Source organism: Calypte anna, chromosome 5A, assembly GCF_003957555.1.
Source record: "Calypte anna isolate BGI_N300 chromosome 5A, bCalAnn1_v1.p, whole genome shotgun sequence".
In the NCBI taxonomy this organism is placed as follows: Eukaryota; Metazoa; Chordata; class Aves; order Apodiformes; family Trochilidae; genus Calypte; species Calypte anna.
The window spans coordinates 18,685,710-18,702,051 of NC_044251.1; the positions used below are offsets into that span (position 1 = coordinate 18,685,710).

Sequence of the window (16,342 nt, forward strand, 5' to 3'; positions counted from 1 at the left end):
TTAACTGGAATTAAACAAACAAACAAGCAAACAAAACCCGAGCAAGATAAGGGGAGCTTTGCGGGGCTGCTCCCTATTCCCGCGGGATCAGGCCCCATCTCCTGGATGGAGAAGTGCCACCTCAGCACCGACGGCAACTTCGGGCCGTGTCTAAGCTTTTGGGCAGGCGTCGGTGTCTGATGGGCAGCTCAACGGGCGCCCCGCTGGGGTCTGCGGCGCGGCTGGCGGGGAGCTCGGGCAGGCAGCGCTACGGGACCGGCCCCTAACGCTGTCCCGACCCGCCGGGATAGCCTCGGGTGGGCAAAGACGGCGTGTTACGGGAGGGTTTCCTAGGTGTAAAATAAAGAGAAGAGCGGTTGCACAGGCCGGCTGACAATGCTCCTTTCAAAGTAAGAGTTTTCCCATTCCTACACTAGCAACTCCACACATCTGTGGGTATAATTCGTAGATAGCCGAACATACACAGACTAAACTCTCCACGTCGATCATCCGCTTGTGGTTTTTTCCTCTTCGGTGAGCTAGTGCAGAGAGAGGTACAGGGAATGGGGATCTTCGTGCACTCCATTTGACAGGAGCAACTGCGTTTCTGAAGTAACACGAAGGTTAAGAGCTAAAGTCCAGACCAAGAAGGTGCTCAAGAAAAAGATAATATTTTTAAGAGATTCTCTGAGAAACAGCAGAACCGACAAGAAAAAGTTTAAGGAACGAAAGCACCGAGAAAACTCCAAAAGAAACATGTCCTAGAGTCGCATTATTAGGTCAATAACACACTGAAATGAACTCATCCACTTCAGAAACACCTTTGATATCAAGTAAAAAAAATAAAAAGTCTGGTCCCTCCAAGATTCCAGGTGTATGTCATTTTGTCACCTTCTAGCACGTTACAACTTGCTCAAACTTATTTGATCGAGAAGAGGGACACTGGTGAGATCCACCAGAACAGATGGAAATTATTATCTTATACCTTGCTTAGTTTTATAAGCATTGGAATTATCCTTAAAAAGAAAGAAAGAAAAAACAACAAAAAAACCCAACCCCACAAACAAAAAACCCACCAAAACCAACAAATAAAAAACCAACACCCCCCCATACACAAAACAAACCAATAAAACAAAACTAAAACAACCGAACAGACAAACAGCTTCTTTCTTACCAAAGAAACAGATAAACGAAACACAACCAACCAAAACAACAAAAAACCAAAACAAACAAAGCCCCCCCCAAATATCCCAACTTCATGTGTACATGTGCCTTATTCTTATCCTGTACTCTTTAAGGAGCGCTACTCTGATATGGGCAGTTCTCATTGAATTAATGAAGTAAGTAGTACATGTTCGCTAAAATAATCTATGTTACATTCACTTGTTAAAGAATCACAACCTGCAGACTTATTTAAAATTACTTGGAAAGTCCTACTGTGTTTAACGAATAGAAATACAACTCATAAAACAGCAGTCATCATATTCAGCTTTAGTTATTAGCGTGAGATATGAAACTAGCCAGTAAAAAAAGACACGAGTGACTTATCCACTAGGTAAATATTTTAGAATACATAGTTTTAACTTTTTTCCCATTTCTATACGTCATTTCAGGACAGTGGATTACTACTGCCTTTCATAGGTAACTCATTCGGCCATTTGTAAATGTCTGCTTCTCAATGTCTGTCATTGTTAAAAAAGAAATAAAATACCAATTTTCTTCTTCCCTTCCCCTAGCCCTTACAAAAACCTTTACATTGAAGATTAAATGTCATAGTTAATGTTTTAATCTCTAGGTTTTTCATGTGATTTTCTGAATAGCAAGGTTTTTTTCAAGCACCATGAAGAATTTTAGTTCATTTTTACATCGATGTATCTTATTCAATATATTATTTATATAGCTGACCAGAAGCCTTCGAGAGAAAGACATAGGATATAGAAAACTTTGACCTTACCTGTTCCCTAATGAACTTGCAGCCAGGAAAAAAAAAAAAAAAAAAAAAAAAAAAAAAAAAAAAAAAAAAAAAGTCATTTCGTCTTATTCACAACTTTGTCAGAGACGATAATCTTTCTGTCTCATAGGAACAGCCGTACTGGATCAGATCTCTAGATCTATGTACATATTTGATACGTAGAGTAATATTACCATTAACTTAGACTTTGGAGGTGCTTACCCCACCACCACCCCGGACAGGATCATAAGAGGAACAGCGGGTCGGACAGCAAAAAAAAAAAAAATTAAATTTATCAGCTTTGTTCCCGACATGGTCGTGAAAGAACTGAAATTCTTCAGAAGTCACTCCGTCTTTACCTCTAGGTCCTCTTTGTAAAAGCAGCCGTCACGACAAGTTGGACCGGGGCTGCCTTCCCGGCGAGGCCCCTCTACCTGCGCTTCTCCACAAAACTCCTAAAATACTTTTTTTTTTTTTTTTTTTTTTTTGTCCGCAACTCCCCCGCCCCCCCAACTCGCGGTGGCAACTTCTCTCGGTGTCATCTCAGAGCTATCTCAGATTACATTGTTTGGAATCTGCACTTTGAACACTGTCTTAGGGCCTTACACTGCATTTTGAACAGGGGTGCAGGCAATATACTTTTAGATCAGCTCTCCATTGCCTCTACCCCTCCTCCCTCCATCCTCCACCCCCCGACCCTTCCGTAGGTATGGTAACAACTCCGCGCTGCTCCGTCAGCCGCTGCCGGGGAGCAGCAGCACCAGGGGCAGGCCCCGGCACCGCGGGCTCCTCCAAGCCATTCCTGCCGAGCATCCCTCTTGCTAACAGGCTGCTGTGAAACAAAACAAAAAATCTACCCCACAACCTGTCTCGATATGAAACATCAAATATAAAAAGCCTTTTCCTATTGTTTTGGTGGCGGTGGTAGTGGCGGTTGTTTTTTTTTTTATTTTTTTGGATGTGTTGGTTTGGTTGGGGTTTTTTTGTTTGGTTGTTTTTTGTTGTTTCTTTTTTTTTCCACAGCCTGCTGTGCCACTAGACGCACACTTCATGGCACTCAGGCATGAACTCCTGTTTACAACAGGAAAAAATGCCCTATGTGGTTCTCCTACATTTACAGGCAGTGCTAGGGAGTGGGGAGTGGACAGAAATAGCCTTTCTTCACTATATCCCTTTATCTCTCAAAATACAGGGTGCCCAGGGTCTCACGTCCATAGCGGAGACGTTTTATTGTGAAGCGTGCATTTCTTCCATCATTTCAGATTTGAATCATGCTGGGCTCCCCCTCCCTCCCCTTCGCCATCCCATTATCCAAGTTCTGCACTGATTACCGGGGGACTGAAAATCAGCTTATTGGAAGAAGCAGGCGTTGAGACGGAGGCACACATTTTAATTTAGAAAAACTAAACAGTGCCTAAGTTCTCGTGAATGTTCTCGAGGGACGCTGGAGATTAAAATGCATTTACACCCTCAGCCAAAGAAATATCTTCATCCCAATCAAGGCATAACTGGTTTATACAAAGAATTTTATGATAAAAGACAATAACACAATGTCATAAAAAACTCTATAAAATTGTTAAAGAGCAGTTTGTTTGCATTTCTCCTGATTGATATGTAAATACAGTTTGAACTGTGTTTGCTCGGTGTCTAGTGCTTAATAAAGAGATGAATTCACCTTTCTGTGGAACAAGTAAACAGACTTTAAACTAAGCCGACATCAGACAAAGTGGAAACGAGTTTATTTAATCGAAACTAAATCTAGTTTAAGAAAGATAAGTCAGTGTACATAATAATCCATTACAGTAATTACACCCACCACCAAATATGTGTTTATGAGGTTGTCGAGACACAATAAAATTCATTTATTTTCCCCGAATGTCTATAATGGAAAGTCACTGGCTGGATATCTATCGAACATGCTAACTCCAATATTGGGTGTGGGGAATATATTTTTCGTCTGTATTAGTGCCTTTCAGTGGTCCTCACTGTTGAACGTTCCTGTGTTTGAAAGGATGCAGGCATTAACTATATCTGTAGGAGAAATGTCGACTTAACTACGGTGTAGTATATTAACGCTGGGATAAACTAACCCTAATTTTAAAAATCCATAGAGTTAACCCTGCACTCGCTCCCTCCACGGGAGCTGGCAGGGCTGTGCCACTGACCAGGAATTCCCAACGCTTGCTTCTTTTACCAGAAATAACAGCACTAAGCTCCAGACAACATCAGTACACCCTCTGCCATGCTTAGCATAAGTTATAGATCTGAAACGAACATTCTACATAGAGGAGGAGGAGAGAGAGAAAAGAAGAAAGAAGAAAGAAAGAAGAAAGAAAGAAAAGAAAGACAGAAAGAAAGAAAGAAAAAAAGAAGAAAGAGAAGAAGAGAAAGAAGGAAAGAAAGAAGAAGGGAAAGAAGGAAAGAAGGAAGGAAAGAAGGAAGGAAGGAAGGAAGGAAGGAAGGAAGGAAGGAAGGAAGGAAGGAAGGAGGAGGAGGAAGGAAGGAAGGAAGGAAGGAAGGAAGGAAGGAAGGAAGGAAGGAAGGAAGGAAAGGAAGGAAAGAAAGGAAAAGAAGAAGGAAAGAAGAAAGAAAGAAAAGAAAGAAAAGAAATGAAAGAAAGAAAGAAAGAAGAAAGAAAGAAAGAAAGAAAGAAAAGAAGAAAGAAAGAAAGAAAGAAAGAAAGAAAGAAAGAAAGAAAGAAAGAAAGAAAGAAAGAAAGAAAGAAAGAAAGAAAGAAAGAAAGAAAGAAAGAAAGAAAGAAAGAAAGAAAGAAAGAAAGAAAGTTGAGAATGTTGCTGTATAAAACAGGACATAATATAGAGAATGAAAGGTCTCGAAATTCCTGTTGACACACGTGATGTTCTCTAGCTGGAAATAAAGGGGGGGAAGGCAGAAAGAACACGATAATCTTTTTTTCCCCTTCTTCTCTGTATTTCCCTTTTTTTTTCCCTATCCAAACTAGCACTCGGTGCCTGAGTAACACCGGCTATCTTGTACAAATAAAAGACTGGAGCTTTCGAAAGCTGCCACTTAAACTGGAGCTTGGGTTGTTTCCATCCCGGGCAAGCTGCTTTCTTTCTCCTCAAATATATGAGCATTTCATAATACCTCTGTAATTCAGAGATCTTTCAATTACTGCAATTCCCTTCCGTGTTTTATCTGAGGGCATCTGGAAAAAAAAACAACAACAAAACAAAACAAACCTCAAACAAACAAAAACAAAACAACAGAGCACCAGATGCTAACGGGGCCTTCTTATTTTGTTACCCTCACAAAAGGGATATTTGAGAGCCGAAAGATAGCGAATTACACGTATTTTGGGCTTGTCCGAAACGAGCTTCGTAACTTGGTAACTTGGTATACTTTATATATTTACAGCAAAGTTAATATCTGACTGCCTTGCATTACCCATAATATTTACCTTCCCACCAACCGCCCCGCGGTGGCTCAGCCAAGCGCGCCCCCCGCGCACCCATGCGCACACACACGTGCACGCACACGGACTTTCTCTCCATCTCCTTTACAAGCTTCCCAAATGGCTAAAGGAAAAAAAATCAAAACCAAAAAACACCAAACCAAAACCAAACCAAACAACAAATCCAACCAACCAAAACCCACCAAAACACCAGAACTCACAACCAAACCAAATCTGCATCAAACTGGGCAGCAGCCTGCAATGGGGCAGAAAGAAGAGTGCGGAAGGAATTGCGTGTGTGTGCTGTGGCAGGGGTGGAGAAAATTAAATTCATTCTGATAAAGAAAGTTAATTCAAACTACGTGTGGTACACAATAAACTATCTTTTTAATTTTTATTATAAATAAGGTGAGTGTACTTCCCTTAAAATACAAGTACTTAGGAAAACCTGGTAGAAATTATTATCTTTCTCTCTCTCTCTCTCTCTCTTTTTTTTTTTTTTTTTTTTTTTTTTACAAGGTATTAAAACTGGACGGTCTTTAAACCGGCCACATGTTCTACACTGTCAGCAGGTACTTCCCTTATTTTCTTTCTAGTGACGTTAGACTTTTACCTTCTTTACCTTCCGTGCCTTTGGCATTTGAATTTCTACTCCCGCAATACTTCACTTTCTCTAGCAAGAAGTCTTTGAGGTGCCCCCCGCCGACCCCACCTTTATCCCTCACCCCCACCCCTCCAACAATGATGCTAATGAATTTGGACTTAGTCCCTTCACGCTCGAGTTTGTCACTCCTGCACGCGGAGGACTGAACCCATATCCCGTTAACTCCCTGGCTCAGCTCCCCTCTAGGAACACAGTCCGGGTCCTGGGAGGTACTGGGACCTCACAGGATTTGGCAGTGTCGCGGGCTGTTTTTCAGTCAAGAAAAAGAAAAAAATAAATATGTGGGAAAGGGAAGGAGGGAAGGTTAGGAGGTGGAACCAAAAGGAAATTAAAAAAAATATATTTGTAATGTGTATAATTTATTAGAAGCTTCTTAGGAACTATATTTAAGCCAAATATCTACATAAGTTACAACAGGAATAGGCGGCGAGCGCAAATAACAAACTGCCAGAGGATTTACGACGGGGCGATCAGTGTCCATAAAAAAGGTGGGGATTGGTTTGGTTGATTGTATTTTTTTTTCTTTTTACAACAAAATATACAGACTACTAAAAACTATGGGTTTAGTCCAACTTTTGACAGCATTATACAGCTACAGGTTCACATCAAACGTAAAGGAGGAAAATAAAAGCCAAGCCTTTGATGACTCCACGTCTCCATCCGCTGGCCCAGGCGGCGGGGCTGGGAGAGGAGACCGGGGGGAGGGGGAAGCTGCTTCTTGTGTCTGGGTGACGCGAATGCGGTTCTTTTGGGGAAAAACCACCCCATCCCCCAAAATCTCTATATTTACATGCAAGTCCTAGACTCTGGCAAAGTGTACATTTGAAATCCAAGCCTTTGGACCATACCTAACGATGGTCCCTGTTCTGCAGACTGTTCCGTGGTTATTAGTCCGAATTTTTTTTTTTAACACCCCATACAACAACCTTGGGAAAAAAATGAAAAAATAAAGACCCAAAACCATCAAGAATAATAACCAAACAGAACAAAAAAAGTCTCTCTCTCTCTCTCTCAGAGGTCCTCGGAGAACCACTTAGTAAAACGTGGGGGGGGGGAGGGGGGACGGGGGGGAGGGAAGAGGGGGGAGGAAAAAAAATCTTTAAAAAAGAAAGAAAAAAAAGAAAATAAAAACTCCCAGTAGTTTGGAAAGGACAGAGATTTGTGTGACTGGGAAAATCTGCTTTTTTTTTTCTTTTTTTTTTTTTTTTTTTTCCTTTTTCTTTGTTTAATCCTTCACCAGGTCCTACCGTATAGCAAGGTGGAGCAAGACATGGCAGTGCCATAGTCAGAAGTAGAAGAGTTTAGGTGAGACAAGCTGGAGACTTGGCTCTGCAGAGAAGGGCTGGCCGAGTGCTGTCCCATGTCTGGAGACTGCCCCGCACTGTTTGTCTGGTGGCTCTGATGCTGTCCGAGGCTGTTGCCATTGGTAGCCACTGTGATCGTTGTAGCTGCCTGCTGCTGATGGCTCTGGATGGCTGCTGTGGGTGTGTTGGAGCCTGCTTGGCAGGGTTTCCCATCCTTTACAAGCACTGGCACCGCCACCCTTCTGGGAGACTGCTGCTGCTGGCAAGAGCCGTTCTCCTGTTGCATCTGCTGCTGCGCAGCCTTGTCTTTGGCCTGGCGTTTCATCTTGTAGCGGTGGTTCTGGAACCAGATTTTGACCTGAGTCGGGGTGAGATGTATCATGCTGGCTAAATGTTCCCTCTCCGGGGCGGAGAGGTATTTTTGCTGCTTGAAACGTCTTTCCAGCTCGTAAACCTGGGCCTGGGAAAAAAGGACCCTCCGTTTCCTTCGCGGCGTGCTCTGGAGCGGGGCCATGCTCTTGCTCACGTCTCCCAGGGAGCCGAGGCTGCCCATGCCGCCCATGTTCATGCCCGAGGACGGCGCCATGAAGCGGGAGACTGCAAGGGAGAAGGCGTCACGGTTTAGGCTGTTCGGCTCAGCCCCATTGGAGCCCCGCGCTCCCGCGACCCCTCGCCCCCCGGCAGCGGGACCCTGCAGCCCCCGGCCTCGGCAGGGCCTGGGGGTTATACCGCTCCCAAAACAACGCCGCGCGTCCCCGGGGCTAGCGGCGGGAAACAGGACCCCCTTCTCGCCCGCCTCAACCCCGTGAAAAAAAGACCACTCGCCCCTCGCCCAGCCAGGGGGGTGACACCCGAGCAAGTACCTGATGTGACAGCGCTGAGGAAGTGGCCGGGGAAGAGGTCTTTGGGACCTCGCCCTCTCCCCTGCGCTGCCCGGGACGCGGCTCCCGAGGCTCCGGCTTACCCCCTCGCCCTCCCGGTGCTGAGCGGCGCGCAGGCGGACGGGCTCCGCCGGCTCCCTCCCGGGCCCCCGGGTCGTGCTGCTCCCGCCCCGCTGGACGGCGAGCCCCGGGCTCATGCTCTCCTCCACCGCGGAGCTTCCCAATTGCTCCCCCTCGCATAGGCAGCCCCAGGAGTCTGACATGAAACCATCTGGGGGAGGAGGGACCGGGCACGATCCTCGGGCAGGAGGAGGAATTAGGGGGGAGGAGGGGGGGAGGGCGGCTGGGATTTGGACCGACTTTTGCCCTGGAGCGAAGCCCCCGGCCCCCGTTGCCGCGGTGCAGCGGAGCAAGTGCTCGACTACCCCCCGCCGGCCACCCATCCCCGGTCTGACTTACTTGAGGAGAAGCGGGGGTCCGGGTTGGTGCCGTACCATCCTGTCGCCGAAGCGCTGTTCCGCATGGTGTCCTGATAAGGCGGGAGCTCGCTCATGTTGCCCAGGTTCCCATTGCAGTAGCCCCCCATCGTAGCATGGGAGAGCTGGGGGACCCCTGCAGCTGTCATATGGTAGGCGGCAGTCACTGTTCCGTTGTGGCCCATGGGGTGCTGCTGCATGGCCGGCTGAGAAACCTGAGACTGTCTGTAGGCTGACAAGGGAGCCCCCAAGTTACTGCCCTCCATGCCCACTTTCTTGTAGCTTTCCTCCAAAGGACTCAAGATGTCAGACACTGAGAAAGGAGTCGTATGCTTTGGGCTCATCGACATGATTCGGCGGCTGGGGAAAAAAAAAAAAAAAAAAAAAAAAAAAAGGAAGGGGAGGCAAATTTTTTTTTTTTTTTTTTTTTTTTTTTTGCCAAATATTCTGGTGTTGCCTTAACGCCGATCTTGTTGGATGTACACGTAACCGAGTGGACGAAGTCCGCCTTAATTGGATTGAGTGGAGGCTCAGGGCTGCCTTTCGTTTGTTTTAGCCAGACGCCAGGTTTTAGGCTGCCACCAGAGGCGGGGCATAGGCACTAAAGCAACAAGACAATAGAAGCCTACATCTTGCCCAAGATAATTAGCTTACATGCTGATGACAAGGTAAACACCTTTAAGTTTTACTTGTCAGATTTTTTTTTTTTTAATGTCTTAAAAAAGAGAGAGAGAGCGGGTGAGAGAGGGAAAGAGAGAGAGAGACCCCGTGAGCACAACTCATTTTATTTTTTCTCGGGGGTGGCAATATCGTGGACATGAAATGGAAGGCAAGGCGAAAAAGACCCCCATTTGACTTGGTGAAAGGATATTAAACACCTCCCGGGTGGCAAGGCTGTCAGCCCAGCCTTAGTGAGAGCTTGGGAGACGGGGCTTAATGTCGGTGAGCAAAGGGACCGAGCCCCCCCTCTGCCTCTCCACTAAGTTTGGTCTGGAAGGAGCCCTACCGCCGGGAGGGCAGCTCTCCGGGGGGCAGACGGTTCTCTGTGGGCCACTGCTCCCAGCGCTCCGCACTGCCGGCACCGGCTTCTCAGGTACCTCGGCCGGCTGGTGACGGAACAGCACTTGGGATTTAACATCTCGGGGACCTCTATGTCTGCTAAAACCTTAGTGCGAGATCCACAGTGAGAAGTGAGAGGATCGTTTCTTTCCCCAAACCCATAAGTTCCGTTCACCTCGGCTTTTTTTTTTTCTTTCTTTTTTTTTTTTTTTTTTTAAACCTCAGGGAGAGGTGAAAGATCCAAGTTCGCAAAAACAAGAGGTAATTTAATTGTCTGAGGCGAGAGGCTGCTGAAAAATAGATTAGCGCAAAATGTCGCTCATTATTCTCAAAGGCAGAGCCTGTCACAGGCTCTGCTGGTCCCTCTGAACCTGAAGCTGCTTTCTAAAGTTATTTATACAGCACGGGAGCTGTATAGAGAAGACCTCTCAGGTCATCTGCTACACCACCTTGCCAATGAATTCCCTGCGGTTTCCAATAAAATGAAATTTTTGGCACTTTCGGATCTGTTCTCGGATCCGGTGTGAAAACAAAAGACCGTTCACAGCCACGCACACGTATCCACAGCCAGCAACTAATGTCATTCAGGTCTTTCAAGAAATCTCCCACGTTGTCCAGAGTCTCCAAAGCTTATTTTTCGGGATGTTCTCGGATAAAGGAGAGCAAGCGCCCCTGAGTGTTTCACACTTCGGCCTACGGCCGTGGCAAGCCCAATTTAGCACAGCGATTACTTGAATATTAAGGAAATTACAGCGAAGGTACAGTTAACCCAGTGACTTTGAAGTGTCAAGTAACTATTTAGTAATTGCACTCGTAAATATGTTTGTGCTTGGTTGGTTCGTGCTTAAAAATGCAAAAGTGCACTTGCTACCCGGGAATAACTAAATATCTTTGTCTAAAGTGGCAGCATAAATAGCCGGTCGCTTTGTGATTGTGCTTGATATTAGTACATAAGGATCATTTTGCTTCAATTGGGAGGCTCTCATTCACCAGGCAAGAAACCGTTTAAGAGAAAGTAGGTTCCCGTATGAGAGTTAACATCTTTCAAGTGTAAGCCTCAGCCTTGATTACACTTTAGAGCTCTGCAAGAGGTGAGCTTTTCTACACAGATATAACGGAGGGAACTTTACTTTCCTTCAATCAGGCCTTCAGCTCTTCTACATCATCTCAGCTGCCTCTTTCGGCACCAGCTTCCTCAAGGCTGAATACCCCGAAGTGGGCTTGTTGTGAGTCTGTCTTCTGGGTCACCAAATGCAGGGAAGGGCTACTTCGGGCTAGAAATGTGTCTGCTTTTACCTCTTTTCTTTCCAGAACGGTAGCTCTTTTCTTTCCAGATTCCTACATTTCTCCCCCCCCTTTACTTTCCCCCCCTCCCCCTACCCTCTTCCCTCAGCCCTCCCCCCCCCCCCCCCCCGCCCTCCTTTCTGCGAGTGTTTTTCAGTATGGTCTTTGGTTTTGTTCCTACAGAGTGAAACACTCGACCCTGCCTTGGTGGTTTGGGTTTTTTGGTGTATCTTCGTTCGTTCGTCCGTCCGTCCGTCCCTTCCCTCCCCGGATTTCTAAGGCACATCAGATCTGTGTCTGCTTTATTAGCTTTAAAAAGGAGGGGGTGGACAGCAGGGAAAAAAAATACCACAGGATCCACCAAAATGACGCTGCTGTCGGCTCAAATCAGAGACGAACGACAGCGATTGACCGCGCAATTTGTGCGGCAGGAGCCCCGACTCCGTTTGTCTCCAGGGTGTGCGAGGTGGGGCAACTGGGGAGGCCCCAGCGCCGGCTCGGGCAGCTCAAAGCGGGGAGCAGGGAGCGGGGGCGGCCGAGGCTCCCGTCGCCCACCTTGCATCGCCGCCGGAATGACCGAGCCCTTTCCTCGCCGGCTGCAGCAGGACAAGTTTATCTTCCCGCTCGAATGAACGCAGGTTAAAACACTTCCTACACATTGCTCGACTAGATTAACTCGATGGAGTTTATCCTTGCCTCTGCTCGGGGTCTTGTAAAGGGAAGCTAATGCGAGGGCTCTTCCTATACCCCTTCGCCGGGGAGCGGGATGAAACTCTCTTTATGGGTCTGTTTGCTTATTTAGAAATACATCGACGCGAGTGAAAGCACAACTATACCCCGCAAGGTCCCGACAGCACTTTTTAGCCCCGCTAGATCGACCTAGTGAAAAGGAAGCAGGTCAGCCTCTGCTTCTCCTTTGCCACCCGCGATGAGCTTTAACGGGGCGAGTGAAACCGCGGACAAGTAGCGAGAAAGCTTCTTCGCTGCTGCCCTGTCCCGTCCGCTCACCCTTTTCTTCCAAACCCTCCACCCAAGTTTCGCCTGCCAGCGCCGGATCCCCGCAGCCCCCGGAATGGGTGGCAGCCCCGACGGGGTCCTGTCTAGGGTGCCTCTAGTGATGTGTTCGTTTACCTGGTGATGCTGTTTAGTAAAACGCTCGAGTTAAATGCTAAGGAGGAGAGCAGGAAAGATGAGATGCGTTTTGCCTGGTGGAAGCATTTTCATGAGAAAGGCACGGTCTTCACCCCGTGTTTGCAGAACGCGGCTACACGGACGCCCCTTCAATAGCTTCTGACCCCACACAATCCGTTTGATAACACTCGAGAGGTGGAAGAATAGGAGACTTTGTCAATCAAATGGTGCCAATCCCAATAAAAACGGTGCCACCAAGACCGCAGAGCGTTTCCTCATCAAATGGATCGCGGGGGCTGGGAACTCAAGGATCAGCTTTTGAAAAGTGCGCACGGGGCTCTCCAAAGACAACAATGTCTTTTTTTTTTTTTTTTTTTTTTTTTTTTAATATACGAACTGCTGTGCCTCACCAAGGGGAATCAAATATGCTCGGCCAGTCCGAGCCGTCGAAGGGTTTCATCTCTGCCTTGCCACCCATTTCGCTGGGCAGGAGAGGCGGAGGCAGGCATTTCTGCCTGGTCCGGCGTCTAACTCAGCCCCTTGCCCCGAATTTCTTTTTCACTCCTTTAGGCACTTAAGCTTCCGTGGTGGCTCCGCGCCTTTGCTCCGCAAGCGAAGCCCACGCAGGAGCGTTTCTCCGATTCAGTGCAGACCTTAAGCATGTGCTTAGGTGTGGCCGGCTGGGCTGGCTGAATCCCTCCGGGCACCTGGGCACGGAGGGAAGAGGGAAGCGTCCTGTGCAACCCGCAGATAAATTATTTCTCAACGAGAGAGATACTCTCTAAACCTAACTTTTTGATACAAAAGCATGAGGTGCTCCATGCTTCCCGTCGGCCAGTTCAGGGGTGCCTGTCTGGATGAACCAAACCACTGGCATATGAATCACCTCCTGCCCAGCCCTGTCGGCTCCGCTCCCACCACTGGGCGGGCTGCCCTGCCTTGCAGCTTGCCCTGTCGCGGGAGAGGGGCTCCAAGGGCTCTGCGGCGGAGCCAGCCGCTCCTGGAGAAGTCTGAGTTAAAAGGGGAAAGAGCAGACCTGGAACAGGACTCTTTCTCCCTTCCTTGTCATCAGCATAACCTTACGCATCCACAGAGAGATTTAAATTGCCGTCCCCGAAGCCTTGCACCTGAAAAAGGTCACCATCGAGGCAGCTTGCTCCAACTCCCCCTTCTCCACCCACCCTCAGCGAAAACTTCATCACTGATTTCTTGTGCATGCCTGTGTAACGCACCCCTGTCCCCTTAGTTCCCCTAAAATGGAAGATGTGCCGAGCACACAGAGCCCAGAGGCCGCCGGGAGCGGAGTTTTCCGTAGTGACCGAACAGGGCGGACTTGAGTCGCTGTCACTGGCAGCCGCGGGCAGGGCGCTGGGAGCCTCTCCTTGCCTGGAAAGCACATGCTTGGGCGTGTAAGGCAGGAAGGAGTCCCACCAGAAACACTCCCTTCTAGCGCTCCCCAGGGCACAGAGCGCTGGGGGTTTAAAACTCTCTTTGTGGCTCATGGGGACAATTCCCCGCTGTGGGTTAGCTGCCCTGCCCAGGTTATCTCGTTAGGCTGTGAGAACCCCCGCAGTGCACCCCTCGAAACCTCTTCCCCTGGCGTAGAAATCTAAGAAAATAAGAGAAACCGTCAAAGGCTAAAGCAAAAATTCTCACCCCTCCGCAGCACACGCACAGTTGCTCCTCCAGCTGCTCAGGGCGTGGAGCATCTCGCATCTGGGGTTTCACGGGGGTTCTTCGCCACCAGTCCTTGGCGGCCCCACTCGCGTGGCTTTTACGAGGGCAGCGCTGCCTCCTAGCAGCTCTTTTCCCTCTTTACCCAGTTCCTGGCGGACGGCTGAGCCCTCCTGCCCTAATCCTCCGATCTACCCCTCCACCCCCACCCCCCCGTCTTTTCCGCTGCCGGGCCGCTCCCGGCCAAGAGGGCCAGGGTGGGGCCAGGTACAGGGTGCCAGGGCAGGGCTCCCAGAGACCCGTGCCAGAGCGAGGCCGGCGGCGGGGCCCGGGGCACGTCTCGGCCCGGCGGTTACTCCGAGCCCCTTCGCGTAGGGACGGCGGGAAAGGGCTGTGTGTAGACATGAGGAGCTTGGAGTGGAGAGCAGCAGCACTCACACCAGTGTCTTAACAGTTGGCTGACCGCCTCATCCAGGCACCGTTATTATTATCAATTAATATAATGTCCTTCACATCTACCTTAATGTCAGTAGATTGTCACCACCGCAACACTGACAGCACACACACAGCGCTTATCGTTGCCCCGAAGCATCTGAGAAACACCCAAGCCAGAGCTGATGTCTGCAGAGTATTTCTGGGAAGTCATTGCTGAGAGAATTTACAAAAAGTTGTTCTGTATTTAAAATTAGAGGCACGGATTATATAGTTATTAATAAATACGTAAATACTTCGGATCAGTACATACCTACAAAGAGAATCCTGCCGGAATCAACCTATTTATAGATATAGCTGACAGTATATTATGTTAGATAGCTTAGATGTATGTGCTTTTTTATGTACACCCAGATATGCCTACACACACACATATACATACAGGTGCGTGGGGTGCATACCTCTGGCAGTGGGTATGCATGAGCATATATTTACGCATATGTTCATAGTCCTCAACCCTGTCGTCTTTAAGTGCTTTTCTAGAAAGGAACTCTGCTTTTGAGTGCCCTGCCCTGCCCTCCCCGTGGGCTCCTCCAGGGCCCAGGACGGCTCCTGTGCTGGCAGCGGTACCACCAGGCCCGCTGGCGCCGTGGGAAGAGGCTCTCGGCTCTCGGGTGGAGCTGCTCTCGGAGCCGGCGCACACGCATGTGGTTGCGGGTGCGCAGCGGCGGGGCACCAGCGTGTTTATCGCCCGCAGCCCTTGTCGGCTGTAGGTTCCTGCGCGGCCGGCAGCGGCGGGCAGGGAGAGGGAGCGTTGCCCGCTGCCCCCCGGGTCTGATCTCGAAGCCCTCCACATCCCCGGGCTGCCCCGTCGAGGATCTGCAGGCTGTCCTGGCTGCGCTGAGCGGACGATGCACAGCGGCGGGCCCGGGCCCGGGCCCGGGCCCGGGTGCGCTCCCCTGCGCCCGCCGGGAGTACGTGCGCTGTCGGGAAGGCGACCTTTCCCCCTCGACCTTTCCCTGGGGGTAACCAAAGCTCCCTTTTATTTTCAGTGTCACTTCGGAGTTTGCCTTTTGTTCCCCGCCACCTCTCGCTTCCAGGGATACGGGCGGCTCCCCGCTGGCTCGGGGAGGGGAGAGCGGTTGCAAAGATACCTCTTTTAAAAACCACAATGGAGCCCTTTCGACAAGCCCGGGTGGTGCCCGAGCTTTATTTTCGGGCTAGGGGGAAGGGAATTGTTTGCTTTGCTTTTGTTTTCATAGCAAAACTCGAGGGCAAATTACAGGAGTGCTGCCAGGGGCCGCGGCCCTTCATTGCCCCAAGGTACCCGGCAGGTCCACCCATCCAAAGGCTGGTGCATCCGCCGCTGCGCCCACGGCAACCTAGGAACCCGCGCAAACTGCGAGACGCCAGGCTCATCCGTCCGCAGCTGCCCTGCTTGCAGGACTTTGGAGTTCCGATCATGGCCCCCAAATCCTTCCCCGCTTCCCCCAGTCTGTGGCTTGGTCTGAATTCCCCCAGGGCTTTATTTAGGAAGGAAGATGTCAGGTGCCCCCTTGTGCCCTTGGTGCTTTTTTTTTTTCTTGCCAAAGGCAATCACTGCAAGGCGCAACTCTGCTGCGTCTGAGCTCCATCCGCTCAGGCCGCCGGCCGTACTCGGGGCGGGACGCGCTGGGGCCAGAGCCCCGCCAGCCCCTGGGGCATCAGCGACCCACAGCAGCCTCCGCTGGACAGCGGGGGAAGTGCAGTACCGGGCCAGGGCCTCCGGTTGCTCCAGACCTATGGGTAGGGATTACCTTCTTTTGATGTTGCTGCAGCAGCTCCTCAACACCCTCTCATGGAGGAAGCTCAGCCTCTGATCAGGATTTTTCCTCCTGTCTGGGAAAGTGCCTGAAATATACCTGTTCCTGGATCAAGAAGAGCTGTTTAATAATTTGTGCCCACTGTAAGTGTTGGCTTTTGAGCAGCACTAACCGTTTCATATTGTGCTCTTGACAGTTCATGGTCGCATACACAAAAAATTTGTATCTGACTGTTTGGAGTCACTGCCTTTTCTCCATCTGCTTGCTACCCCTTGAGCCTGCAGCCTGAG

At 49.2% G+C, this 16,342-nt stretch overlaps 1 protein-coding gene across 1 annotated transcript; it reads right to left on the reverse strand.

The window, feature by feature from the left end:
* Positions 1 to 7,110: 7,110 nt before the first annotated feature.
* On the reverse strand, positions 7,111 to 13,882 carry NKX2-1 (NK2 homeobox 1). The gene is made up of 3 exons (XM_030452410.1): positions 13,801 to 13,882; positions 8,654 to 9,030; positions 7,111 to 7,910 (listed from the first exon to the last, which is right to left on the reverse strand). The coding sequence occupies exons 1-3, from the start codon at positions 13,851 to 13,853 to the stop codon at positions 7,243 to 7,245; spliced, it is 1,098 nt and encodes a 365-aa protein (XP_030308270.1). The 5' UTR covers positions 13,854 to 13,882; the 3' UTR covers positions 7,111 to 7,242.
* Positions 13,883 to 16,342: the final 2,460 nt, after the last annotated feature.